Raw genomic sequence first — 27,789 nt, forward strand, 5'->3', positions numbered from 1 at the left:
GCGGCGAATGTTTAGATAGTCAAAAAAGAACTTTTTATCGGTTGATTAGAGAAGAAACAAATGGAACTTATGTATGTTCCACTAACTAATACACTTCTCGAAGCCAGTAGGTGAGATACGTGTGAGTTTTATAGAGGTCACATAATAGTCCCTCCCAGCTGCTGGGCTGTCATCTGTCACTGTCACTTTGGTCAGCTGATTTTACAGAACGAAGTGTCTGTTTTGGTCTGTTTCGTGTTGCGTTGTTTTGATTTGAGATGTCTCAATTAACTGCTATTTACTTCATTTATAAATCTAAAACAATGCTATAATGCTTCAGAATCCACAGTTATATTATTTTATTTCACTTTCGGTGCCTTTACATCTTGTTACTTTCATTTTCTAATAGGTAAGTCATATTATATTTATTTCTTAGGGGTACTAATTAAGTCTAATTAATTTTCTAGAATTTCCACATTCTCAGAGTTCAAACAAAATTTATAGAATAATGATATTAAAAACCATGAAATGAGTTTGAAAACCATGTTATTAATTTATTTGCAAAGTAGTTTATTTGCATTTAAGTACTAAGTTCGTGTTAAATATTTAAATAAGTGTATAATACCTTTTGCAAGTCTGGCCAATTCCAGAAATAAAAATGGTAATGATTGCCCTTATTTTTTTTTTTTTTTGTTTTGGTTTTCCCCGAAGGGTAAGGCAAAGGGAACTATGCCCATACAGCCATGTCTGACGTATTTTTTTTCTTGATGATTAATGAAATGATGAAAGGTGATGATGATGAAACCTAAGCCCCCACCCTCGGAGTAGACTCCTACTCCGAACCCCAAACGAATTAACTCAAAAGTCCGCATAAACTTTTGAGTTATGAAGCGGCTTCCCAGCACGAAGCGAAAATAGGCAGATACACTTTGTTTATTGAATACTCCAATATAATAACACTCGCGAATGTCTTCCGACTAACTTAATGCGATCATTAACCACAAAACACCACTTCGTATTAATTATTTAGATTACTCAATGAAGAAAGCAACTGTCCCGTTCCCGTTTCCCGCCGAAAAGCCTGATTGCCCTTAATTAATTAAAAAGTATTTTTTTTTTACAAATCTTAATTTTTTAATACCGGATGCGGCCGGTTCCCACATAGGGCCATTCAAACTATTTTTCTTTCCATAGTATTCAGTATTCATGTTCATGTTTACAGTTTACTTGCGATTCTACAAATAGCAAAGAGTAATTCACTACATTTGACAAATAGAACCAAATGAGTTCCTCTTTTTATCTTCACTCTACTCAACATTTCAGTTTTCATATTATGAATTATACTTTTTGGCTCTGAAAATACTATTTCAACACCACTTTCTTTTTCCGCCATTATTTTTCTTTTTCTTAAGAGCTTTGCAGTTCATTGGGCAAAGAAAATTATAGCATAGGGCCCTGTGCAAGTTTTCTTTTAAGTAACTTGTTTTTCCGATTTAGTGAATTGATAACGTCAGAATAAAAAATAATATTATAATGCTACAATAATAATAATATTATAATACTTATAATAATACTACATATAGCACGACTACTCACCGCCACGCACCAATTCGTATTCGTAGGCTCTGGGTTTTACTTTCCGCTAAGCGTAGCGTAGGCGAACCTGTACGTACTTGTAAGTAACATCGTAACGAATACTGTGAGGGATGAGTCATTATTCTTTGTTAATATCAAGTGTAATTTTCCATCGTAAAAGTATATAATTGAAAATAATTTAGGAAACAAAAAACATGAAATTTGCGTCGGAAAATTCAATTGGATATTATCGCAGAATCGTGGTCTGAAACATCCCCCTCAGTATTCGTTACGATGTCACTAACACCTGTATAGTATGCACCTCGGCCTACCCTTCCGGGGATACTATATTATAGCATGTGTATTCCTATTCCTAAGATAAAAGGGGTCGGTAGGTCGTAGGTATTCTCATTGATTACGTATTCTACACTTGTGTTATTGGAAATAGGTCACGCCAATCAGTCCCTAGGGCGTTGCGAGCGGTGCGAGCGGTGCGACCGCACTGAGCGCCGAAATAGGGGGGGACGGGACGTTAAAATCAACCAAGACTGGTCCAAACTGGCCGCAAACTAACTTCATCGGGTTAGATTGCGGCCACATAAAACTCATACAGCAACAACCTTTTTAAAAGATTTAAACAGGAAAAAAAGTATTTTAAGGGTCTGAGGGGTGCCACTTTGGGGTCTCGCACCACCTAAATATTTTGCTAGTGCCGCCCCTGATCAGTCCCTTACATAACACGTCCCTACTACTCACAACAGACAATACTTTATTGCGCAGAAGGAACACAAGACACGGGAATACAAATTCAATTCAAATTCAAAAATATCTTTATTCAGTAGGTAACATAGTTACACTTTGAATCGTCAATTTTTACATAACGAACGTCTCATCCGCGTAAAACTACTGCAGCAAATTAAACATAGACTACAAAAGGCGGACTTGGTATTGCCAAGGTAGCAGTTGAGCTAATAAAGTTAAAAAGTCACAAGTTAAACTAAATGCTTGTTATGCATCTACAAAAAACATACATACGTACATAAACGCACGCATATTTCCTACCGGGGTAAGCAGAGACTATGGAATTCCATTTGCTTCGATCCTGACACACTTCTCTTGCTTCCTCCACATTCATCTCCGCAGGTTTTCCATGATAATTGCGTTGAATAAATGATTCTGATTTCGGAATGCTTCTAACTTGAACGGCAGACCGACACTCGTATTTGGCGACAAACTTCTACAAATCATCTTTTTTTTCTGTGTAATCAGAATCCCGTGATGGTGGCAGAACCAGGTTAAGGGACATGGCTGTACGTAGTCTGGTGTCTAGTAATCAGAATTTCATAATTTATCTTTGACCTAGAAAACTACCTGCAAATTCTTCTTATCGTGTGGGTTATGAGGTAGATTACCGACCTCATCAACCGTGGTGTCAGGGTAATTATTGATCCGCCAAAGGCCCCTGACATGGCTCATGTAACGACTACTTACTTACATCAGTAAGTAGTAACCGGGACCAACAGCTTAACGTGCCTTCCGAAGCACGGATCATCTTACTGTCGAACAATCTGGTGATCAGCATGTAATGTCCTAACCAAATTAGGAATCACAAAGTGATTTTTGTGATATGTCCCCACCGGGATTCGAACCCAGGGCCTCCGGATCGTGAGACCATCGCTCAACCACTGTACTTGTACCTTATTTAAAACACATTACACAAAAGGTGACATAAACTTATTTTACCGTTCCTACTACATAACATGTTACATAAGTTCGTGTGGGTTGCAAGGTCGATGACCGGCCTTACCAACCCCGGTGAGAGTTACATAAGTAACCTATTTAATAAAAGGGAGGCAAAACCGTGTGCTAGGGTGGTGCTCCAATTGTCCCATATCCCTAACCCTCGCCGATACACCGACGCATAGGACGTAATACGAGGGCGATGACGGAAAATTTCACTTGATATTAACTCAGAATCACGGTCTGACTCATCCCTTTCAGTTTTCGGCACGGTGTCACTAACATCCATACGTAACCGTTCAGCTACTTGTAACGAATACTGAGAGGGATGATTCAGCTCATTATTCTGAGTTAATATCAAGTTGTAATTATCCATCGCTATAAACTATAAAAAAAAACCATGAATATTGCGATTTGCGACGGAAAATTCCACTTGATATTAACTCATAATCATTTTATTTTTATATTATATTGTTTGGAGAACTTACAGACTAAATATACTTTAAATGAACTAAATATGCATGAGACAATGCTAATAACAAGTTCCCGCCAATAAGAAAATGGTCTGAATCATCCCCCTCAGTATTCAGTACGATGTCACTAATACCCTGTATATAGGACTGGTTTACTCTTCACGGGTTGGAAGGTCGGGAGGAGCTCGGTGGCGCGGCGGTTAACGCGCTCGGTCTGCGATTGTTGAAGTAAAGCAACTTTCGCAAAGGCCGGTCATTGGATGGGTGACCACAAAAAAAAAAGTTATCATTTCGAGCTCCTCCGTGCTTCGGAAGGCACGTTAAGCCGTTGGTCCCGGCTGCATTAGCAGTCGTTAATAACCATCAATCCGCACTGGGCCCGCGTGATGGTTTAAGGCCCGATCTCCCTACCCATCCATAGGGAAGGCCCGTGCCCCAGCAGTGGGGACGTTAATGGGCTGATGATGATGGGTTGGAAGGTCAGACAGGCAGTCGCTTCTGTAAAAAATCGGACCTGTCAGGTTAGGTACACGGACCCTGTTGAAAATGGGTGCTAGATGATGATGACTAAGTACAGTCATGAGCAATATAATGTACCCACTTTAGGACTCTGTCGCACTAACATATTTGACATTTAATGAGACTTACAGTTCAATTTGTCAAAAAAGCTAATGTGACATGGTACCAAAGTGTATACATATCAATGCTCGTGACCGTACATATAGAAGGGACACTCTCCGTCCCGCACAAATACGAGCTTGGAGCAAGCTTGTAAGTCAAGCTTCTCACCTTTCGATAATTTATCCATCTAGCCTTAAGTAAGTACGTAGCCGTTAGCTGAGTTACGTCAGGGCCATTTGGCGGCTTAACAATAACACACACGATAAAAGCAGAGACTAGTCTTGAAACAATGTTTCGGAAACACAGACTGTGGCAGGCTGTACGTACTCGTATCCTTCGATTTTTTTCATCTAATAAAAGATAATAAAAAATTCAAATCATTCATCATCACTAATTTAAGAGCCACGCTCTTGTCGGTGTAGCATTCTCCACGCTACTTTTTTAGGGAAAAATAGGGCAGTGGTCCCTATTGCCTTCCGTCCCGCAGTACTCTGTCTGACGCGAGTGTATTGGCGCCCAGAGTAATCTATTTCAAAGCGGTACTAGGACTCCTGTCCTCCGCCTCTGAATAGTACTGACAGTTACTGCTGCTCTCTGTCAGGTACCAGGTTACAGTCCCTGTGACTTGCCCCTTAGCTCCATTACATAACGTATATTTCAACAGACTTGTTATGAATCCTATTTGGAAGTTATTTCGGTCTCCTTTGAATTGCACATTGTTTGCAAACAGTTACGACTAGGCACAGTGGAACAACATAAAACTTCGTCCAACTCACAATACTTTCATCAAATTTCATTTAAGAATAACTGACCTTTAAAAAATGCTACATTAACTTAAAGAACTTACGAGAATTTTCACATTAAATTGCGAGAATTTCCAGGTATTTGTTTATTGAGCTAAATATTTTGTTCATATAATCCTTTGTTTACTAAGTGAATATTGTTTTGTTATCGCTTTTATATTTATGTGCAGAATAAGGATAAACACGTTACGTAAATTATTGCAAAATGCATATAAAAAGTATTTATACAGCGACCTCATACCCGGCTTATTGCGATTTCGTATTGAATCCATTAAATTAAATGTTCACTGAACGCTTTGTGAAGTTTGACTCTTTTTCTATACATAAGTAAAACACTTAAGGTAACACAGTTGGCTAGACCATTATAGACGGCGATACGGCTCAGTGACGAGTGGGTACCTATTTAGACTACTACTACGTCATCTTCTTATCGTGTGGGTTGTGAGGTGGAATACCAACCTCATCAACCCTGGTGTCTGGATTATTACTGAGCCGCCAAAGGCCCCTGACATGGGTCATGTAACGACTACATACATCAGTAAGTAGTTACCGGGACCAACGGCTTAACGTGCCGTTCCGAAGTACGGATCATCTTACTTTCGGACAATCAGGTGATCAGCCTGTAATGTCCTAACCAAATTAAGGATCACAAAGTGATTTTTGTGATATGTCCCCACCGGGATTCGAACCCGGGGCCTCCGCATCCTGAGCCCAACGCTCAACCACTGGAGGCCGTTTACGTCGCGTCATAGTAGTATTTATTAGTACACAAGTATGTAGTTAGTCAGCTGGTATTCGTAAAAGCCAATTACATACATACATAAACAGCCTATATACGTCCCACTGCTGGGCACAGGCCTCCCCTCAATCAACCGGAGGGGGTAAAGCCAAATATCAAGCAACCATTATTTTTATGTACGTTTCTGCCATTACATCGTATTTTGGAACGATTATTTACTCGAGTAATGAGAAAATAGGTAATTATCACGTTAAAGCTGTACAACGCCATCTATATTTCTTTTGGGAAACGTAGTCTGGAAAGATCTTTATTGGGGTGGTTACGGCTGTAGTCGTGAGATTATGTTTATGTAACGATTCTGTGTAGTGCGGAGTTTGTATGTAGTGGGGTGCGGTGGAAAAGTTACGTAATGTTAGTAACTCGATACAAGGCATTGGATGGAATTGAGGTCGTCAAATGCCGGGACTAGCTCACGTAGAATATCCGATTCCTCAATCAATTTTACGAATCGATTCTCGGGCTCTTTCCGTTAATCGAATAATCGAATCACACACCCGGTTCCGATTACCGGATAAAAAAACTGACTTATTCCCACGTTATTACTAACGTCCGCAATTCAATTCAATTCTTGATTAAAGGCATGGTATAAGAAAACCAGCTATGCTCAAAAGTGACAGCTAGCATTTCAAGGTTAGCCTACGTTGCCATTTCGTAAAAAATAAATTACCTACGTCCAATGTTTTTAAATTACCTTGCAAGGAAATTTTGAACTTTAAATAAAAGATTTACGTACAGTTTTGATGATTTTCATATATGTCACGAGTATTTAATAGTAATTAAATACATTAGTCAGTAGTTCACTTAATTTTTAATAATAAGATTTACGTCCTTGGAATGTTGTAATACCAATTTAATGGTAACACTTACGTCATCAATGAATGGCGGCTTGTCATAGGATTGAGCATACCTTGTCTTCTTATACCACGATTAAAGGCATCTGTGTGAACACAACAGGCTAGTTTCCAACTTGTCAAATTAGTTACTTTCTACTAAATGTCTAAAATATTTTTTTTGAATTGCCTTATTGTAGATTTGCCGCAGATGGCATTAACTACTTGGCCGGAATTACTAAACGTCAAAACACGAAATTACTACACAACAACATTATGTAAATTATGTACAGTTTATAAGTGCGTTTAATTGATCTTTTCGATTCTACAAGCTTTTCTACAAGTACTATTGTCACTTACTGGGAAGTCTCGTCAACGAACTTTGTTATGTTTTTATGAATAAACATATTTTTTTTGAGTAAAAATTTTCCACGTTTTCTTTTGTCCTGGCCCTCCCCAGGCATCATTTCGTCGGTCGCTTTATTGTAACTGTTTTTGAAAGGCCAATATGAACAATTGAAAAATTTCTAATGAAGTACAGAAATACATTTTATGAACTCTATCCATCTTAGAAGGGATGTGGTGAGATGAATAAGGATGACGTTAAATTATCGATTGTCTAATCTGTTGGAAGAAAGCGTGACTCTCACAGCTCACTGTAAGGTCGCAGGTTTGAATCCCATCTTTTATTTATTTATTAAGGTACATACAACATTACAGTATGGCCCAATCCGCTGTATGACGAGAAAACAATATACGAATTAAAACAACAAAAATAAACATTGAATGAAAAAAAAAGTAAAAAAAATGAATAAGACTATAAATAACATGAAAAACACTAAAGGAAATTACAATAATAATAATTGGAGTATGGAGCATACTCCACCACGCTGCTCCACTGCGGGTTAGTGGATGTGTTTGGGCTAGTAACCCGGGACCAACGGCTTAGCGTGCCTTCCGAAGCACGGAATCATCTTACTTTTTCGGACAATCAGGTGATTCAAGCCTGCGATGTCCTTGCCAAACAAAGGACAGTCTCACAAAGTGATTTCGACTATGTCCCCATCGGGAATCGAACAATAAATAACCACTAAAACTGCAAACCGTAACGTGGAATATAACAAAACAAATCCTAGGTACCTTGACACTCATTAGCACTAAACTGAGATCCCATTTATTATAATTGGGTAGATACGCATACCTATCTACTAATCTCTAATCCTATTATCCGTCGGATTACTCATTTCTGTTTCATGTACAAACGTAGTTATACAGTGCCTGTCTGACAACAGTTGCATTCGATCATATTTGAATAGTCCTCGCACCGAAACCATACCCCGGACATTTCATACAAACAACCTCGTTTTACACAGACACTACACATTGACATTATCAACACGCGCAACTGTGTGTGTGACGTCTGAGGGCTGCCAATTACAATACCTTTTACCGTCATTACTTACTTAGGTAGGTAGTACTACTTACGAAAGATGCTTTTATAATAGTTAGTGTTAATTTATTTATTTACCACATAATTTTGAATAATGAACGTTCACAAATTCACAATATACTTAAATAGATAGGCGTTACGCTTGACTTAAAAAAAAAACACTGAACTAATTAATTGAATTCTCATTATTTTTACATTAAGATCTTGGCCTAGGTTAAATTTTATTGCAAATTATTAGCATGTATTGATGAACAATCACCATAAAAATAAATATTTATACTTAGGCGGACCAGCGCGGGCATTTAGATCAAATATTCGAATCAGGATCCAATTTCAAAATCCGAACATATAAACTAAACTGACAATAAATAAAACCAACGGTCCGCGCGCTGCCTTCACGATTCTAAACTATGTTGGGGGGACGTTAAACCTAGCTCAGACACTGGTGGGGAGCGGAGAGTTTCCGTTCTGTACGTAGTATTATTCTATGCCGCAACGCTCCCGGTATCGCATAGGGCTAAAGAACTGCTCACTGAAAGCTGGTGAACGAAGCACCAGCATTAAGAACATGCAGTCACACGTAAACGATACATAAATTATCGTTATCGACAGTTCGCGCAAAATCTGTGTTCGACGCTATAATTGTACAAAATTTCAGTTGGCAACTACTGAAAATGATGGTGCCAGTAATGTTGGCCTTCCGCCCCCTTCGGAGTAATATACCTCGGCTTAGTCGCAGCAGGATTTCGGTCAGTAGCCGCGGATCAGTTCTAACTGGACGACGTGAGTTGCAAAGGCTGCCTATTGTGCGATATTGGAAACTCGTGGAACGTTCTAGAAAATTTTGAATTATTATAAGTTGGCAGTAGGATTCGGTCCTGCGATTCAGTTATTCAGTTGTCCTTAGGGAACCGTAGAGCAGTGACGTGTCGCGCGGGAATTTTCGTACCTCCTCATCATTCTACTTTGAGAAAATACAGTCTGTGTTTTGAAAGCAAATATCCAGTTAAAACTAGATTCCGATTATAAACAAGACTTCAGCCGATTAGGTATGTTATAGACTTATATAAAGTACCTAGTTTAATTATTGCAATGTAGTTTTAGAACATTATTGCCAGAAAGTTCTGGAGAGTTTTGCGAGAAAGTTCCAGAATTTTTTAGAAATAGTAGAGTTTATTTGCCTTACAGGTAAGTAGGTTCTGCCTACGGGTTCTGCAGTTATTAGTAACTATAGGAATTACGATAACTTGATATCGATATTTGATTAGTAACAGGTATTGCAACGGTGCTTTGTCTACAAAGATTATTTGCCCTGGGAAGAATCGTATCCGACTGGCCCAAGGCTTCGAAATATTACATGTCACACTTTTGTGTACCTATATGTATAAGACCCATTGCCATGTTTAGTTATTGTTTACCAAATAAAATAAAAAACCGACTGCGTAAAAAGTGAACTAAAAGGAAAAAACAAAATGACGTAGGAAATTTTTTTTTTTGATAAGATTTAAATGTATTTTGTGATTATTAAGTACATTGTAAACGACACAAAAACACTTTTGTTTTCTACTTGTATTAGCGTGTGAAATTTGAACTGATTTCTCAATAGTCAGATAGCGTCTATTCATAGAATAAACTGTTCCAAATTTGAATTTTATCATGCATAATTTTGGCTATTCCATTGACAAATATTTATTCGTTTATTGAAATACCAGCCCTTTTGTGTGTTTTTTAAATACATATCTTTTAAGTACGTCCTTCTTGGATCTGCTAACATGGCCGTCATCCGTCATAGACGGGAGTGGTCCAGTGGTTGAGCGCTGAGCTCATGATCCGCGGCTTAAGAAGTAGTAATTGAGTGACCGAAAGTAAAATGATTCGTGTTTAGGAAGGCACGTTAAGCCGTTAGTCCCGGTTACCACTTACTGATGTAAGTATGTAGTCGTTACATGAGCCTCGTCAGGGACCTTTGGCGGCTCAATATTAACCCTGACACCAGGGTTGATGAGGTTGGTAAACCACCTCACAACCTTCACGATAGGAAGAGAGTAGTAATATTAACCCTGACACCAGCAGCTAACATGCGCAATGTGATAAAATTATTGATCGATTTAATAAATTTTGTCGAAATCGATAAGTTAGCCTTTGGCGGCTCAATAATAACCCTGACACCAGGTTGATGAGGTTGGTATTCCACCTCACAACCCACATGATAAGAAGATCGATGTTTTTTTTGTTTGTTTTGTGCCACGTGATTTTGTTGGTATTTTGACAGAACGACATGATTTATTTGGGTTCACATATTAGCACTAATCGACAAAACGACATAATTATATCGTCAGAATTTAAAAACATGATAGCCCTACAGGTTTGATGACAATTGTTATTGATTGCACACACAACCCACACGAGAGAAGCCGCTAAAAAGTAAGATGGTCCGTGCTTCAGAAGGCACGTTAAGCCGTTGGTCCCGGGTATTACTTACTGATGTAAGTAAGTAGTCGTTACATGAGCCATGTCAGGGGCCTTTGGCGGCTCAATAGTAACACTGACACCAGGTTTGATGGGTTGGTAATCCACCTCACAACCCACACGATAGAAGAAGACTATTTAAGAGCCACGCTCTTGTCAGTGTAGAAAAACAGGGTAGTGGTTTCCATCTAACCTATTACTAGGACGATAAGTCGATTAGAATGACATAACATTTATTACGCACTCGTAACACAAGCGTCGTAAACATAGACGATTATGCAACTCAATAACTTGGCAACTTGATAACTAAACAAGACATTTGTGAGAAATGTCGACGTTTTTTCTTCTTAAGGAAAAGAAATATGTGTCTATTTAAACTGACGTGCCCTGAAAATGAAGCGCGGAGGCCTGGAGAAATATTCCACTTCTTCTATCGTCTTCTTCTATCGTGTGGGTTGTGAGGTGGATTACCAACACATCAACCCTGAAGTCCGGATTACTATTGAGCCGCCAAAGGCCTCTGACATGGCTTATGTAACGACTACTCACTTACATCAGTAAGTTGTAACCGGGACCAAGAGCTTGACGTGCCTTCGAAGCACGGATCATCTTACTTTCGGACAATCAGGTGATCAGCCTGTAATTTCCTAACTAAACTAGGGATCACAAAGCGATTTTTGTGATGTGTCCCTACCGGGATTTGAACCCGGGACCTCCAGATCGTGAGCCCAACGCTCAAACCACTGGACAACCGAGGCCGTTGGCTTAAATTAGTGATGAGGTTGCTTACGGTTTATAGTAGAGGTGGGGGTCTTGGTGCTACTTCTTACGATACTAGGTTAGGTAGGTATATAGTCCCACTGCTGGGCACAAGCCTCCCCTCAACCAACCGGAGGGGCTATGGAGCATACTCCACCTCGCTTGGGGTTATAGCCCCAACGGTTGAACGTGCCTTCCGAGTTCCGACACATGGTATCATCTTAACTTTTTCGGACAATCTGGCGATTCAGCCTGCAATGTCCTTCCTAGCTAAAGGACAGTCTCACAAAGTGATTTTAACAATGTCACCATCGGAAAACGAACCTGGACCTCCAGATCGCGAGTCCATCGCTCTAACCACTAGCCCACAGATGTTGGTAAATACCTACTAAATTAAAAAAAAACAAAAATAGCCACCCATTGCATCACTAGTACACTCGACGTGCATGTTTGTACCTAGACATATACCTAGGTAGAATTGTAGGATTTATCACGTGTCGAGCAATTGAAACCTTGGAACTAATACTCCCGGCTGTTACTACATCAAGACTATGCACAGAATGTATGTAGTACTATGTATAGATATAGTATTACCTCAACGACACGGATAATTGATTATGTAGTGAAAAATGCAATAATAATTATCCATAGGTAGGTATAGATATTTTTTCTATAACCTAGTTTCATGTAGCTATTGAAACACAAATGACCAAGGCAAGCGTGTGTTAGAGAGGGATGGCGAGTGGTAGGTTAGAAGTAGGGTTGCAATCCGTCCGGGATTTGTCCTAGTTTAGAGGGCATCCGGGGAGCGTCCGGGGAAGGTTTCGTTTGTACACCGGGTTTAAAAAAAAATAAAAAATAAAAAAATTCGGCCGCCCGCGAGACATGCACTATGCTCGCACGCACACCACGATCAACCGACGAACCAAGTATATTCACAACCAAGTATATTTATTATGTTTTTGTTTAATATATTTTAATAAGGTTTTGTTTTCTGATTTCAAGATTTAAAAAAGCTGATTTATATAAACAATTTGTAACAAATTGTAATATGATTCTGTTTTGTTAAAATCATCATCATCAGCCGTATGACGCCCACTGCTGGGCATAGGCCTCCCCCAAGGATCTCCACGACGATCGGTCCTGCGCTGCCCGCATCCAGCGGCTTCCCGCGACCTTCACCAGATCGTCGGTCCACCTTGTAGCGGGCCTACCCACTGAGCGTCGTCCGACACGTGGTCGCCACTCCAGAACGTTTCCGCCCCATCGGCCATCGGTTCTCCTCGCTATGTGTCCTGCCCACTGCCACTTCAGCTTTGCAATTCTTCGAGCTATGTCGGTGACTTTAGTTCTCCTGCGGATCTCGTCATTTCTGATTCGATCGAGCAGGGAAATACCGAGCATAGCTCTCTCCATTGCCCGCTGAGCGACACCGAGCCTCCTCACGAGACCCATAGTAAGCGGCCACGTCTCACTGCCGTAGGTCATCACTGGCAACACGCACTGGTCAAAGACTTTCGTCTTGAGACACTGAGGTATTTTGGACGAGAAGATATTCCGCAGCTTCCCGAACGCTGCCCATCCGAGTTGGATTCGACGAGAGATCTCTTTCTCGAAGTTGGACTTACCTAACTGGATTATTTGTCCTAGGTAAATGTACTGGTCTACAACTTCGAGTGTAACGTTCCCAACTTGAATTGGAGTGGGTGCGACATGGTCGTTGGACATAATTTTTGTCTTTGCCATGTTCATGCTAAGACCCACTCGTTGGGATGCGTTACTGAGATGCTCGAGCATGGTGTTCAGGTCTTCCAGGGTCTCAGCCATTAGGACTATATTATCGGCAAATCGAAGGTGCGTCAGGTACTCGCCGTTGATGTTGATGCCAAATCCTTTCCAGTCCAGAAGCTTAAAAATATCCTCCAATGCAGCAGTGAACAGTTTCGGAGAGATGACATCTCCCTGTCTCACTCCTCGCTGCAGTTGGATCGGATTAGAGCTCTGGTTCTGTACTCGAACTGACATAGTGGCATTTTGGTAGAGGTCCCTTAGCACTTCGATGTACCTATGGTCCACTTGGCACCTCTGAAGAGACTGCAACACCGCCCAGGTCTCGATCGAATCAAAGGCTTTCTCATAGTCCACAAACGCCAAGCAAAGTGGCAGATTATACTCTTCGGTCTTCTGTATAACCTGCCGCAGCGTATGGATGTGGTCTATGGTGCTAAAGCCTTTTCGGAAACCGGCTTGTTCGGGAGGCTGGAAGACGTCAAACCTGCAAGCGAGACGATTCGTAATGACCCTCGAAAACAACTTGTAGACATGGCTCAGAAGCGAGATAGGTTTGTAGTTCTTCAGTAGGGCTTTATCACCTTTCTTGAAGAACAAGATCACCTCGCTTCCGCTCCATGCCCTCGGCGTTTTGCCCTGAAATATGACGGAATTGAAGAGCCTTTGGAGGACTTTAAGTATTGGCGTTCCGCCCGCTCTCAGAAGTTCTGCTGTGATTCCGTCATCTCCTGCCGCTTTGTTGTTTTTGAGTTGTTTGAGGGCCATCCTAATCTCGTACAGGCTGACGTCCGGGATATCTTCAGTGTAGTGTCGGGTAAGCTTGGCTCGAGGGTCTCGAGCCATGCTTTCGCCTGATGTTTTCGTGGAATATAGCTGTCTATAGAAACTCTCAATCTCCCTCAGGATTTCGGGAGTCGACGAAATGATTCTGCCGTCCTCAGTTTTCAGTCTCGCTAGTTGACTTTGCCCAATAGACAGATCTTTTGCGAACACCTTGGAGCCCTTGTTCCGCTTTATAGCCTCTTTAATACGTTTAGTATTAAATTGGCGAAGGTCGCTCGTCAAAGACTTCGAGATCTGTCTATTAAGTTGTCTATAACGTAAGACATCCGCTGAGTCCTGCAGCCTCATTTCGTGTCTCTTATCCATGAGTTCGAGTGTGTGTGCGGAGAGTTTCTGCGTTTTGGTACGGCGGGTTCTAAAGTGTTTAGAACCTACCGTACGGACAGCATCCACCATCAGGTCGTTTATATCGTCCACGTCTGCGCAGTTCTCAAGGTACTCGAAGCGGTTTTGAAGCTCGAGCTGAAAGCGCTCGGGGTTTTGGATTTGGGCTGGCGCCGGTCGGAGCGTGGATTTTATCAGTCGCGATCTTTCTAGCTTGATATTGATATTCAATGTGCCTCTTACCATGCGGTGATCGCTTCCCGTCTTAACGTCTTAATTTTGTTAAAATAATGATTGAATAAAAAAGGTGATTTATCACATTTTCAACTGTTTTTTATTACATTGAGTATGGTTAAAAGCTCTTGTTGACATGTCCGGCTTTCGGACTCTAAAATCCGGGGTTTTCACGCGTCTTGTCCTGTTTTCCAAATTTTAGAGATGGCAACCCTAGTTAAAAGAGATGTTTTTGAGTCACAAGATAGAATAAAGAATAAATACTGCAGAATGGCAACTCTCCGCCCCGCATCAATTCGTATCGGGCGCCTGCCTCACCCCTCAATTCTTAATTATTTTTTGCATTCCATGCAGTACAATGAAGTGTTATATTGGCATAGGAACTAAAACATGGACCCTATAGGGCACAGCAACGTTGAAGGGAAGTGAAGTGTGTATTAAAATTAAAATTTATCATTTAAAAATTCGTCTGCAGTATAATAGCTCTTTTTAATTAGCATTGTTTTTAGACCCCTCTCGGTCTTTAGTCTTAGGTAAAATGTCTGTAAACCGCTAAGGAGTAAGGGAGAGAGCGCGGACTGTATGTCTCGCTCGCACTTACGAGTTATGTGGCAACGCATATTAAGCCGTTGGTGTCGGTTACACAATTAGTGAAATAAATAGCTTAGTAATACATAAGCCACGTCAGGCCTGCGCTAATTATGTTTTTCGCCTATCTATGCTTACGTATACCAGTATAACCCCTTCAGTATTAACCATGCAAGACCTACTTATACCCGTTTTTATTTTACCCAGCTCCAACCTTCAGTCAGCATGATGGGCGGTAGCGTATTGTGGTTTCGACACGGGCTGCGGTTGCACGACAACCCAGCGCTGCTTGCCGCGCTGGAAAACCAGTCGGGGCCGTTATTCCCGCTGTTCATCTTTGATGGGGAGACTGCTGGTGAGTGAGACTAGTGTGATTAACAGTTGGACCGTCAGCCAGCATGTTGGGCTGCAGCAGCACGGCTACCCAGCGCTCTCGGCCGCGCTGGAAGACTAGTCAGGGCCGTTCTTCCCCCTACTGTGCTACTTGAATGGGGAGATGGCTGGTGAGTGAAGGTGTTGATTCATACTTGCTCTGAGCCGCGCTGGAAGACCGAACAGTATCAAATGCCAGATCCTTCGTGCTAATTCTCAATAGTTGTAAAACGCAGAAAATAAGTAAATTGTGGACAAGGCTAGGTCTGAAGCACATCCGAAGGTTATGTTGGTGCCCGAAAATGGCAATACGCTCGAGCCCTATTACATGGGAAATAACATAGATGGTGAGGAGTGGCTTCCGAATATATCCCGCTTAGGGACGGTACTGACAAGTATCGGCGTCCGAAGGACGTAATATACGATCCCAACGACCCGATTACTCTAGCCATAGAGGCAGCCAATCAGCTCGCGACACCGAACACTTCAGGACCGACCCCGCCGGCGTGGTCGACGATTTCCCTCAATCAGCGCTTATCGCTATCGACCCACTAGGGTTGATTAATTCTTTCAAAGATTTTTCCTCTCAGACGACGCCTTGAGCCGAGGTTCGCGTCCAACTGGGCACCCTCAGGCCTGTTGTCTTAAACGTTGTACCGGTTGAGAGCCTTCAGCGCTCCCTATTTGTCCGGCCAAGTAGTTAATGCCATCTGCGGCAAATCTACAATAAGTCACGTCAAAAAAAAGGTGAGGAGTGAATAATGCATCTCTGTCTACAAGTGTGATGCTATGTTGTGTTGCTATGTCTGACTGTTCCTTTTTATGTATTCGTGGGATCATCTGTCCGAATCAACCAATCGATTTTTGGCGTCGAATCTACCAGAACTAGCGTAAGTTCAGTATAAAACTACAAGTTCTGGTGTAAGGACTCTTGATAAATGTGATAAGGGCAAGATGATGACTACATTCAACATTATAAATGTGTTTACAACAGGCACGAAGGTAGTCGGATACAACCGGATGCGGTACCTTCTGGAGGCACTAGATGACCTCGACAGCCAGTTCCGGAAGTATGGCGGCAGACTCATCATGCTGAAGGGGAAACCTGATGTGGTCATCCGTCGGCTTTGGGAGGAGTTCGGTAAGTCTTCGTTTCTTCAGTTACTGTAGATTTGCGTAATTACGTGATCTGAAAACGAACCAACACCGAAACCCCGACTACTGTTGCTTTACTCATCCAGGTATCCGCAAGCTGACCTTCGAGCAGGACTGCGAGCCGGTGTGGCGTCCTCGCGACGACAGCGTCAAGCGGACGTGCAAGGAGATAGGCGTGGCCTGCCAGGAACACGTCTCCCACACCCTGTGGGCCCCGGACACCGTCATCAGAGCCAATGGAGGCATCCCGCCGCTCACGTACCAGATGTTCCTTGTGAGTGTAGCATAGCCATAAGTTAGATCTAGATAAAATCGCTTAATTCAACTTTTAATACTAAAGGTACGCGTTTGACCACAGTGCAATTTGGGTTTTTCACTAAAACGTTTAGTTTAATATCTGTGTGTATATTGAGCCCGCGATATATCGAGGCTCGTCTTATGTACTAACTTATGACTAATGTAGAGCTAGGGAGATAGATATTTTATACCCCATGACAGTCTTACTGTTGTTGGTAAGACTATATATAGTACTTGTGTTGGTAAGATGACGTGGTCGGAGGTAAGAGGACGCGCTTCGCCCGTACAATATAAATATGCTTATCCACTTTAGTTTTGAAAACTCCAAGATGGGAATAGTCATTCGGCGTCAACAGCGATCGTCTCTTGTTCCGTGACGGTTACACTTATAGAGGTAGTCCCCAGCACGGGCGGCACGAATTAGGTCGTGTACTAGGTTCAAGATAAATTATGAAATTCTGATTACTAAATAAAAACAGATCTAAAACTAAAGAAAACATTTTCTTTTTTCTATTTAACTTATGAATTTTAATAAAGAAAAACGTACTAATAAGTCGGACATTTCATCACGGTTTTCTATGACGCCACAGTGTGCTTTTTCATACAAATTCCATGGTAATTTCGTGTTTTGACGTTTCTGTAAAAAGTAACTGATTTGACTTTGACTAATTGGAAACTGGCCTATTATATCGAATGCTACATGGAGACACGTTATACAACTATTGAACGAACCCGCCGTTATTGGTCGAACCCGTCGATATGATTCGGGAGCCGTGCTGCGCGCGGTGAAAGCTTTTTGGTGTTTTAATAAGTCCGCCACAGCTGAGGACAGGAGTACTAGTATGGCTTTGAAATAGACTACTCTGGGCGCCATCCCAAACGCGTCAGACAGAGTACTGCGGGGCGGAAGGCAAGAGGGATACCACTGCCCCATTTTTCTCTAAAAAGTAACATAGAGAATGCTTGGCTCTTAAGTTAGTGACGTGAATAAGTGCGGCACGTAGCAATGACGTCACAGGAAGTGATTTCTAAATCGACACATGACTAAGATCACATAGAGAAAGGACCTTTCTAAGTTTGATGTACTTAGTTAAGAGTCTTTTTGTAATTTGTTCTTTTTATTTTTTGGTGCAATAAAGTGTATTTGTATTGTATTGTAAGTTTTTAAATTTTACATAATTGAATACTCTAGATAACTAAACAGTCTCTGTCTACATTTCTGCGTATTACGTTATGCTTACTGAATTGATTATGATAATCAATGCTGTGCTGTGGTAAGTCTCTCGTCGTATCGAATAAAAAAACAAAGTATTCATCTTTATCTGTAAGGAAGCAGAAACATAAACGCGCCATTCACTTGACCTTCGCGAATCATGTGTTAATTTTATACCTATTTGTAAGAGCTTCTAGCGTAATATCGGTGGTGATTCCAATACACACCATCTAAATTTATTTTAAGCTATACCTGTCATTTTCTTACATACATAAACTCACGCCCATGTTCCCCGAAGGGGTCGGCAGAGCCACAAATAATCAGAAGACTATTTGCAGCCACTTTTGATACATAGTCTGAAGATGGATAATGAAGAACGTGGTGATAGGGGATCAGTCTATCACCCATATTATAGATTCATCATTTTTGGTAGGGCGCTTTCCCTTTGTCGGCTTTTACGACATGCACGGGAGGAGAGGCAGCAGAACACATTCTATGTTTTTTCTTTACTCCCAGTTCAGCAGAGGAGCGTCATTATCTTATCCGCTGAAAAAGAAAGGGACCGGTAATCGACAGACATAAAATGTATGGAACACATCAATTTTATGCAGAAACCCCCTCCTAAAATGTTATAGAGGTATTGGCCAATAACTTTACCCACAATATTAAGCTGACAGCACACGGGTTGCATATCAGCGATATGCCTATTTTATTCGTTCCATTCATTCACTCATTCATTTTAAAATTAACAGTTGTCAATCATCCGTCGCTTTCCTTTTCGGCGGATAAGTAAATGATGGGTATAACCTTAAAATAAATTAAGGGGTGTCTGCAGGAAATGGGCCCATTGGTGCTGATTTCTGTAGACACCATCATCTCCCTAGCATTATCCCGTTTTTCACCTGGTCCGCTTACCTAACTTGAAGGTTTGACAGGTCCGGTTTTTTACAGAAGCGACTGCCTGTATGACCTTCCAACCCACGAAGGGAAAACCAGTCCAATAGGTCACATACCTCCGAAAATGAATTTCTCGGGAATGTGGGTTCCCTCACGATGTTTTCCTTCACCGCTGACCACATAGTTAGGTAAACCACTGGTACAGTCTAGTAATAATATTTGCCCTTTCCACAGCACACGGTGGCGACTATCGGTGATCCGCCACGTCCCGTGCCCGACGTAGACCTGAGCGGCATCCAGTTTGGATCTCTGACGGAGAGCTTCTACCGAGATTTCACTGTCTACGATAAGGTACGTAGAAGATTTAACATCATTGACTTCTTTCAACCGGCCTCCCTGGTCCAATGGTTGTGCGTTGGGCTCACGATCCGGAGGTCCCTGGTTCGAATCCTGACGGGGACATATCAGAAAAATCTTTATGATCCCTAGTCTGGTTAGGACATTACAGGTAGATCACCTGATTGTCCAAAAAGTAAGACGATCTGTGCTTCGGAAGACACGTTAAGCTGTTGGTCCCGGTTACTACTTACTGATGTAAGTATGTAGCCGTTACATGAGCCATGTCAGGGGCCTTTGGCGGCTCAATAGTAACCCTGACACCAGGGTTGATGAGGTTGGTAATCCACCTCACAATCCACACGATAGAAGAAGAAGACTATGTTACCTATTGAATAAATATATTTTTTATTTGAACGCTAGGGAGATGATGAAAGACTTTCTTGGCATTTTTGACAGACACCAAAGCCAGAAGACCTGGGTGTGTTCTTGGAGAACGAAGACATCCGCATGATCCGCTGGGTGGGCGGCGAGTCCACGGCTCTCAAGCAGATGAACCAAAGATTAGTTGTAGAGCATGAGACTTTCTGCAGGTAAGAGCGCAAACATTTTGATAAATTAGTTTGTTATTATTGCACGTACCCGTGCTTATGGAAAAACTTACAAAGAGAAAATTTGATGGAAAAGTCTGTCCAAAATATGAAAACCAAATCCATTATTTATTCGTTAAGGATTCATGGTTTTGTCTAGGTTTTATATATTACTAAGAATCACATAATCCGCTAAAATCAAGCATGCAAGAAGTTAGTAGGTTAATTCCCCACATAAGTACATAAACTCACGCCTATTTCCCGCCAGAGTAAACAGAGACTATGGAATTCCATCTGCTTCGAACCTGGCGGATTTCTCTTGCTTCCTGTACATTCATCAAGTTTCATACACGTATGCTGGTTCAGAGTAGATCACAATCGTACTAAACCCTTTCTAAGGACATCTCCAATAACCCTAATATAAATCCAAGAAATATACTTAATACTTCTTCTTTTCGCGTCGTTTCGATGGCATTCTGATTTTTTCAGCCCAGTATTTTGCCACCTGGACAATATTTTCGGCAGCATTCATAAGTTCTTCCCGCGTACAGGTATCAGGGCACGCGGGGCAGGACGTCGGGTGACCCATAGTCTGTGGCGTAAAACCACGCTCGAAGCTCGAATGTTTTGGATAGATGGCAGCACATACGCTTGCAAAAAAATGCATAGACTTGATGAGGTTCCGGCGGGGGCGGTAGGTAATGTAATAGATATTAATGTAATTAACACAAGATTAACGGTACGGTCTGTATAAGATGAGTAAGTTAACACGCAAGTCCCGGCTGCCGGTTTGATCACAGAGAGTCAGAGATTTTTTCATCAAATTTTGTCGTTGTGATTTAAATAATTTGTGGTTCGATATGATATTCCAGGATTTTCAATTTTTTTTATTTTTAATGAAAGTAACGCTCCAAAATGAAAGCCTAAAGCTTTTTTTATTTACTATAGGTTCGCGTTTGAGAATCTCACGTGTTGGTAAGTGACTTTGTGCCAGGTGGGGCAGGTTGTTCCAGTCCATCGCTGTTCGATTCCCTTGCTGCTCCATTCCTTCACTGTTCGCATTCATTACTAAAATATTGGAGACATCGTCTGTAACCCATCAAGAAACCTCACTTACCACTGGGGGTTGCTGTAATTAGGAACCGCTGGAGTAGTTATTAGTCTAGTAAATGTGCAAATGTAATTTTGTATTTTTTTTTTGTAACATCGTTTCCATATGTCGGGCCTATAGAGTCGCGGACTTTTGGAAGGCGTGCGTGGAGCCGAAGTCAACACGTAGGGGCCCCTTAGCACTTTCAAGAACAGAACGTCTACGGACGTTCCGATTCCAAGGTGTCATACTACCTATTATGAACCATCGATGACCCATGGTCTCTGTCCGTGAAAGGGTTAAGACAATTTAATCTAAATGTTGTGTGACACTAACCGACAATTATCCCTGTATGCACTATGGGAGTGCACCCAAAGACAATCCCCGGTTCGTGTAGGGCTATTGCAGATTATGGGAACAAAGGGAACTGGGCTATTGGGTGTGGGAGTTGTGGAGATACTGGGGCTATGGGGGACTATGGAGCCTGCTCGACCAATGTTGATAACATGGAACAATATTATTATAATTCTTTCGCAGGGGATCGTATTTGCCAACACATGGCAACCCAGATCTGCTTGGCCCGCCGATATCTCTGAGCCCAGCCCTGCGATTTGGATGCCTCTCTGTTAGAAAGTAAGCATACCCCGCTTCTATATATTTGTTCCTCCCCCGACTTATGTTTTACCCATGAGAAATGCGACAAAAGACGCCGTGCTCTTAGTTCGTTTATTAGGTTCAAGATAAATTATTAAATTCTGATTACTAAATAAAGAGATCTAAAACCAACGGAAAACATTTTCTTTTTTCTATTTAACTTATTTGTGAATTTTAATCAAGAAAACTATAATAATAAGTCCGACATTTTATCATGTGTTTGTATGACGTCATAATTCACACAATTCTATTGTCACCTTATTCCAGGTTCTACTGGGCCGTGCAGGATCTGTTTCACCAAGTGCATCAGGGTCGCTTGTCTGCTACTCACTTCATTACAGGTGGGTTTCAAATGCTTAGTTTATAATATAATAATAGCATTTTAGTTTTTCATTTAAAACACGTCTTTTGAACCCTTCGCGTTACTTGTGAACCCATTCTAGAACGATAACGCTCCGCCCCGCACCGTTTCCTATCGGGCATCGATCTCACCCCCTCTGGGTCTAAAATAGCCGTAAGCTGCTAAGGAGTAACAGGGAGCGCGCGCTGACTACCTGTCTCGCTCGCACTTACGTGTCAGCTCATGGTAAGAATGAGATTTAGGTAAGTGTTCAGAGTATGCTAGCAGTTAGAATCCTGTTATGAAACCCGCATGTGGTGGTCATCAGGTCAGCTGATCTGGCGCGAGTACTTCTACACAATGAGCGTGAACAACCCCAACTACGGACAGATGGCTGGCAACCCCATCTGCCTCGACATCCCCTGGAAGGAGCCTGAGGGAGACGAGCTGCAGAGGTATGTGGTTCTTGCTTACTTGTCATAGTCACATTCGAAAAAGAAATCAAATTTTGCCGTGTCGACTTTAAACGAAATCCAACTCTGCCGGCATGGTCGTCGATATGTTCTAGGGTCGATTAATTATTTCAAATATAATAATAATCTAAGATGCGCCCAACTGAGCACCTTCAGGCGTGTTGTAACCAGTGTTAGAGAACACCAAAAAGTCATAATCGTGGGGTGGCAGTTGACACCAGCAACACAAACAGCGAATTTCTCTTTTACTCCTGGAGTCTCAGAAAGATCTTTTTCATATTGCTATCTCGCTTTAAGTAAAAAAATAAGAGAGAGAGAGAACATGATCATGCCGTTATTTACAGACTTATACTTCTCGGGGTTCATGTATATGTCATTTCCAGATGGATGGAAGGCCGTACAGGCTTCCCGTTCGTGGACGCAGCGATGCGGCAGTTACGCGCGGAAGGTTGGTTGCACCACGCCGTGAGGAACACTGTGGCTTCCTTCCTCACCCGCGGGACCCTCTGGTTATCCTGGGAACATGGGCTGCAACACTTCCTCAAGTACCTGCTGGACGCTGACTGGTGAGTGACTAAAAACAAGCAATCTCGGGACTATATAGCATGTTGCATTCATTAATTAGTCAATGGCCTATTTAAACGCGGTAAGAACCCGTTATTATGTGTTTTAATTAGTCAATGGTTTCTGCAGTAAAAGGATTTCACTTGTTTTTTTGATGTCCCCTGGTGAAGATGTGGCGGACCTACTAGTTCCGCGCATATCACATAGATGGCGCGTATCGAGGCCTGAAACGCGCTAACGAAGTTGTCTCAGCGCGACGCACAAATACAACTTCCAACCTCATTATAGTCGATCCCTCACTCTAACTTGTGGCTACAGTAAACCTACTTTGGTAGCACCACGCCAAAATAATTGCCTCAGTTGGAAAGTTTCAGTGTACATTTTATCAAATATTCGTTTAGTAGGTACTTTAGAACCTAGATTACATTGGACTAATTTTGCTTGGGTTTGTATAACATTCTTCTGGGAGCTGATCGGTGAGTGTCACTTGGAAAATCTCATTACAGGATGAATCCTACAGAAAACCTTCAATCTTCAATCACCTCCATTCATTCTTCATTGAATTTTCATTTAAATGAAGCTTTGGACATTTGTATACGGCTAAAAGTGCCAATAGGAAACTCATTTGTATTTGAGACAATTATCCCGTAGCTTCAAGTATTTACTTTCGAATACCCCTTCTCCTTTCCAGGTCGGTATGCGCAGGCAACTGGATGTGGGTATCGAGCAGCGCGTTCGAGGCGCTGTTGGACTCGGGCGAGTGCGCGTGTCCCGTGCGCCTTGGGCAGAGACTTGACCCGAGTGGAGAGTACGTGCGACGATACGTGCCGGAGTTGAGAAATATACCCGTCGAATACATGTGAGTTCACCGCAAGTTGGCTTCGGATATATTCGTGGATCTGTTCACTGCCTCTAGTCTCTATTTTCCACTGGCGTAAGCAGATACTATGGACAAAGAATTAAGAATAATACTGCGTAAACTCTCCACCCTGCACCAATTTGTATCGGATGCCGAGCTATATTTACCTCATCTCCTCTGGGTCTTACTTTAGTCTAAATGGCCGTAAGATGCTAAGAAGAACCGTGCGCTGTTTGTCTCGTTCGCTCTTACGGTAAGGCAGTACTCGGTAAGAATGAGATTTTTGTATGAAGTGTCCCGGGTGTGCTATTGATTTCCATTTGCTTCGATATCTTGTTTCCGCTACAATCCATTTAAATACGAATAGATTATAATATAATATTGCCTAATATTTTCAAGCTACGAGCCGTGGAAGACACCGCTGGAGGTGCAGGAGCGGGCCAGGTGTATCATCGGCAAGGACTACCCCGGCCCGTTGGTGAACCACCTGCAAGCTGCGCAGCGCAACCGCAACGCCATGAAGGTACGCCAACTGACGGCACAGATGCTTAAAGTTGAGTTAGTGACGCCATGCGGTCGATAGATGGCGCTGAACAAAGTTTAAATCGTCACTTGTGTAGGAGGCGTTAGTGGCGTTAGAACGCGTTTGCTGCGCTAGATGGCAGTATTTACTACTTGTTGTTTTGGAGAACACTAGTTCTCAATAATAAGTAAGCTAAATAAAGTACGCTAGTACATTCTGTGGAAGCTAGAATGTGCAAATTAACCAACTAAAGAATGTGACTAGTACATAAAGATACTTCAGTGCATGCAACTGAAATGAACATTATGCCTCTAGATGGCGGTTGTGAGACTGTGTCTAGAAAGGTTTGGTAAACGACTTTACTAATACTAAATTTTATTATAAGCAAATATGAATTAATAAAAATATTTTTAACCTTCAACTTGATATTTAAGATACTGACGATTGCGGACATTTTTCGCCCGTTGTCGTTGCGTCTGAGATGTAAATATAATACACTTCCTCCTACGCGGTGGCTAGTAAAGAAAACTGTTTATTAAATGTGAATAAACAATTCAAAGTATACATTTGAATAAAATCTGTACATGACTGTATAAATAGATTTATGATAATGATTTAAGAATATAATTCTAATAAGTTTCTACCTATTTTAATTATAGTAGGTTAAATGATTCGATACTTTTTACCAAAACGTGAAAACACAGTTGTTGTTGTTTAAATTCGCCTTATATAAAACAGGCAAGATCTGAGGACCATACAGCCTTGACTTTAGTAATTTAATATTCGAAATTCACGATCAAAATAGCTTAATTAACAATCGTGGTCACACGTCATACTCTATGTTATGTTATTCATAAAAATAAAAATAAATATATTTTTTATTTTTGTAAAAAATACGTAAATCTGTTTAAAAGAAAAATGAGATGGATTTTCTATCATCTTATACAGGCTTCTGTTTCTAATTTAGCATTTTATTTTATGTTTGATGTCGCGCTGTTTGTTGAACAAACTATACTAAGCCCGCATGCCCGCGACAGGAGTTGCGCGGGATCCTACACAAGGCGCCGCCCCACTGCTGCCCTTCATCAGAAGAGGAGATCCGCCAGTTCATGTGGCTCCACGAAGACCCGCAGATGGAGCCTGCAGCAGCCACGGCCTGAACATTGCCCTGGACTTTTGGAGCGGGGTAGAATAAAACAAGGTGGGTTTTAAGAGCTGTTTTTGAGCAAAATTGTTTTTTAGTATGATACTATCGTGTGGGCTGTGTGATTACCAACCTGATCAACCAGTATAATAGTAACAGCATTATTCGACTTATGCCCATTTTCAACAGTCATACATAAACTCACAGCTATATCCCAATTGGGGTAGGCAGAGGTACATCCATCGCAAGAAGAAATAAGTACCCACACCTCACCGAGCATTTAAAAAAAATCTCTTAAAGGGTTTCCTTAGCACCTCTGCTTAAATAGTCGCGTTAACGCGCGCTTATAAACCTTAGCATTTTAACACGTTACGGGACAGAAAATTTACACTGCAAGCTTCTTCTACACTGAACTAGAGTGTCATCTAATCTATTATAAATAAAAGGTCAATGACTTTTAGTATCCCGGAACGTGTTAAGAAGCAATAATAAAGAGTTAGCAAAGGGTTGGACTACATCTGGCAGCACGGAACCGCACTTTCCAACGCGTTTATCCTTTTCTGACACTCGGAACCGTTATTTGCTAGAGCGAGATAAAGCGCACACGGTGGAATCGACGAGACGGTCGACCCGCTGAGTGTCAGAAAAGGATCGAAGTACGAAGTGTGAACAGTCCGGTTTATGACGTCACTATGCGTCATTTCTTATTGCTTCGTGTCCTTCGAGTGTGTCCGGAAATAATATTTCTTAGCCACAAGCGCTGAAATGAGGGACTCTACAGGGCACAATCCTCAAAAAAAAAATAGATGGCGCTGTAATACAACAACGTGATAATTTTTTCATTGCTCGGATACATACATAAACAGCCTATATACGTCCCACTGCTGGGCACAGGCCTCCCCTCAACCGGAGGGGGTATGGAGCATACTCCACCACGCTGCTCCACTGCGGGTTGGTGGAGGTGTTTTTACGGCTAATAGCCGGGACCAACGGCTTAACGTGCCCTCCGAAACACGGAATCATCTAACTTTTTCGGACAATCAGGTGATTCAAGCCTGAAAAGTCCTTACCAAACAAAGGACAGTCTCACAAAGTGATTTCGACAATGTCCCCATCGGGAATCGAACCCGGACCTTCAGATCGTGAGCCTAACGCTCTAACCACTAGACCACGGAGGCTGCTCGGATACATAGTTATTCAAAAATATAATATAATAGTAGAAGCATATAGGTATAGAAATAAATTTTGCTTGACATTTGGATCAGATATGTATATTGCATCTCTTTATTTTGATCAGATTAGTAATGGGTGGAAGAAATGTTGTGCCTGGGTGCAACAACATGTTAAAATGAGGACCAATTTATACCCAAAAACAAAGATAAGAGATGCATATGTCTGTTATCCAATTGAATTAGAATGAAATTAGAAGGTTTAATGTTTTTTGGGCATGGTAAAGCCTAGGTTACACAGTGCGAGCTAACATGCGAGCTGACCGAGTCAATTGAGGTGCAGCTACTACGCACGTGTGACCGCATCATACGAGTTACTGTCATGTGCGAGTGGGACAGTTGCTCGCGTTCGAGTTACTTCAACATTTTTTGTTTTTACTCGCTACTTGCCTTCCCCCACCACACCACTCGCACGCCGCTCGGTCGTCAACTCGCACGATTTTGCGAAATGACAGTAGCTCGTACGCTCGGGCCCACGCCGGATACAGTGTTTCTTGTTTGGGCGACATGATACAAACGAATTATACCAGTACACTGGTATAATAACTGTCTTCTGCAATGCCAGCAGTTTGCATAGTGTGACCGTGCGAGGCGAGTCGAGCTACTGTCATACGAGTACACAGGCACAGTAGCTGTCTATTGTCACATCAGCTGCTCGCACTGTGTAACCTAACCTTATAAGGCCCTTATTATTAGTGACATATCGACGTGCCATAATAAGAATACTAAGAATAACTTCTCAATGTGCATTTTTTTCTAATTCTGCTGTTTCTAT

At 41.7% G+C, this 27,789-nt stretch overlaps 1 protein-coding gene across 3 annotated transcripts; it reads left to right on the forward strand.

Moving 5' to 3' along the window:
* The first annotated feature begins 200 nt into the window (after positions 1-200).
* On the forward strand, positions 201-26,560 carry LOC126369228 (cryptochrome-1). 3 transcript variants are annotated; one of them, XM_050013562.1, is made up of 14 exons: positions 201-388; positions 15,486-15,633; positions 16,645-16,791; positions 16,892-17,079; positions 19,447-19,563; positions 20,008-20,141; positions 21,087-21,113; positions 21,766-21,861; positions 22,150-22,223; positions 22,551-22,677; positions 23,079-23,261; positions 23,951-24,118; positions 24,518-24,641; positions 25,679-26,560. In XM_050013562.1, exons 2-14 carry the CDS (start codon positions 15,504-15,506, stop codon positions 25,799-25,801), a joined length of 1,638 nt encoding a protein of 545 aa, XP_049869519.1. In that variant the 5' UTR covers positions 201-388; positions 15,486-15,503; the 3' UTR covers positions 25,802-26,560. The 3 variants fall into 3 exon arrangements, with proteins under 3 accessions (XP_049869519.1, XP_049869522.1, XP_049869521.1); XM_050013564.1 differs by lacking the exon at positions 201-388 and adding an exon at positions 9,042-9,319; XM_050013565.1 differs by lacking the exon at positions 21,087-21,113.
* The last annotated feature ends 1,229 nt before the right edge of the window (positions 26,561-27,789 follow it).

The sequence above is a fragment of the Pectinophora gossypiella genome, chromosome 8 (genome assembly GCF_024362695.1).
Source record: "Pectinophora gossypiella chromosome 8, ilPecGoss1.1, whole genome shotgun sequence".
In the NCBI taxonomy this organism is placed as follows: domain Eukaryota; kingdom Metazoa; phylum Arthropoda; class Insecta; order Lepidoptera; family Gelechiidae; genus Pectinophora; species Pectinophora gossypiella.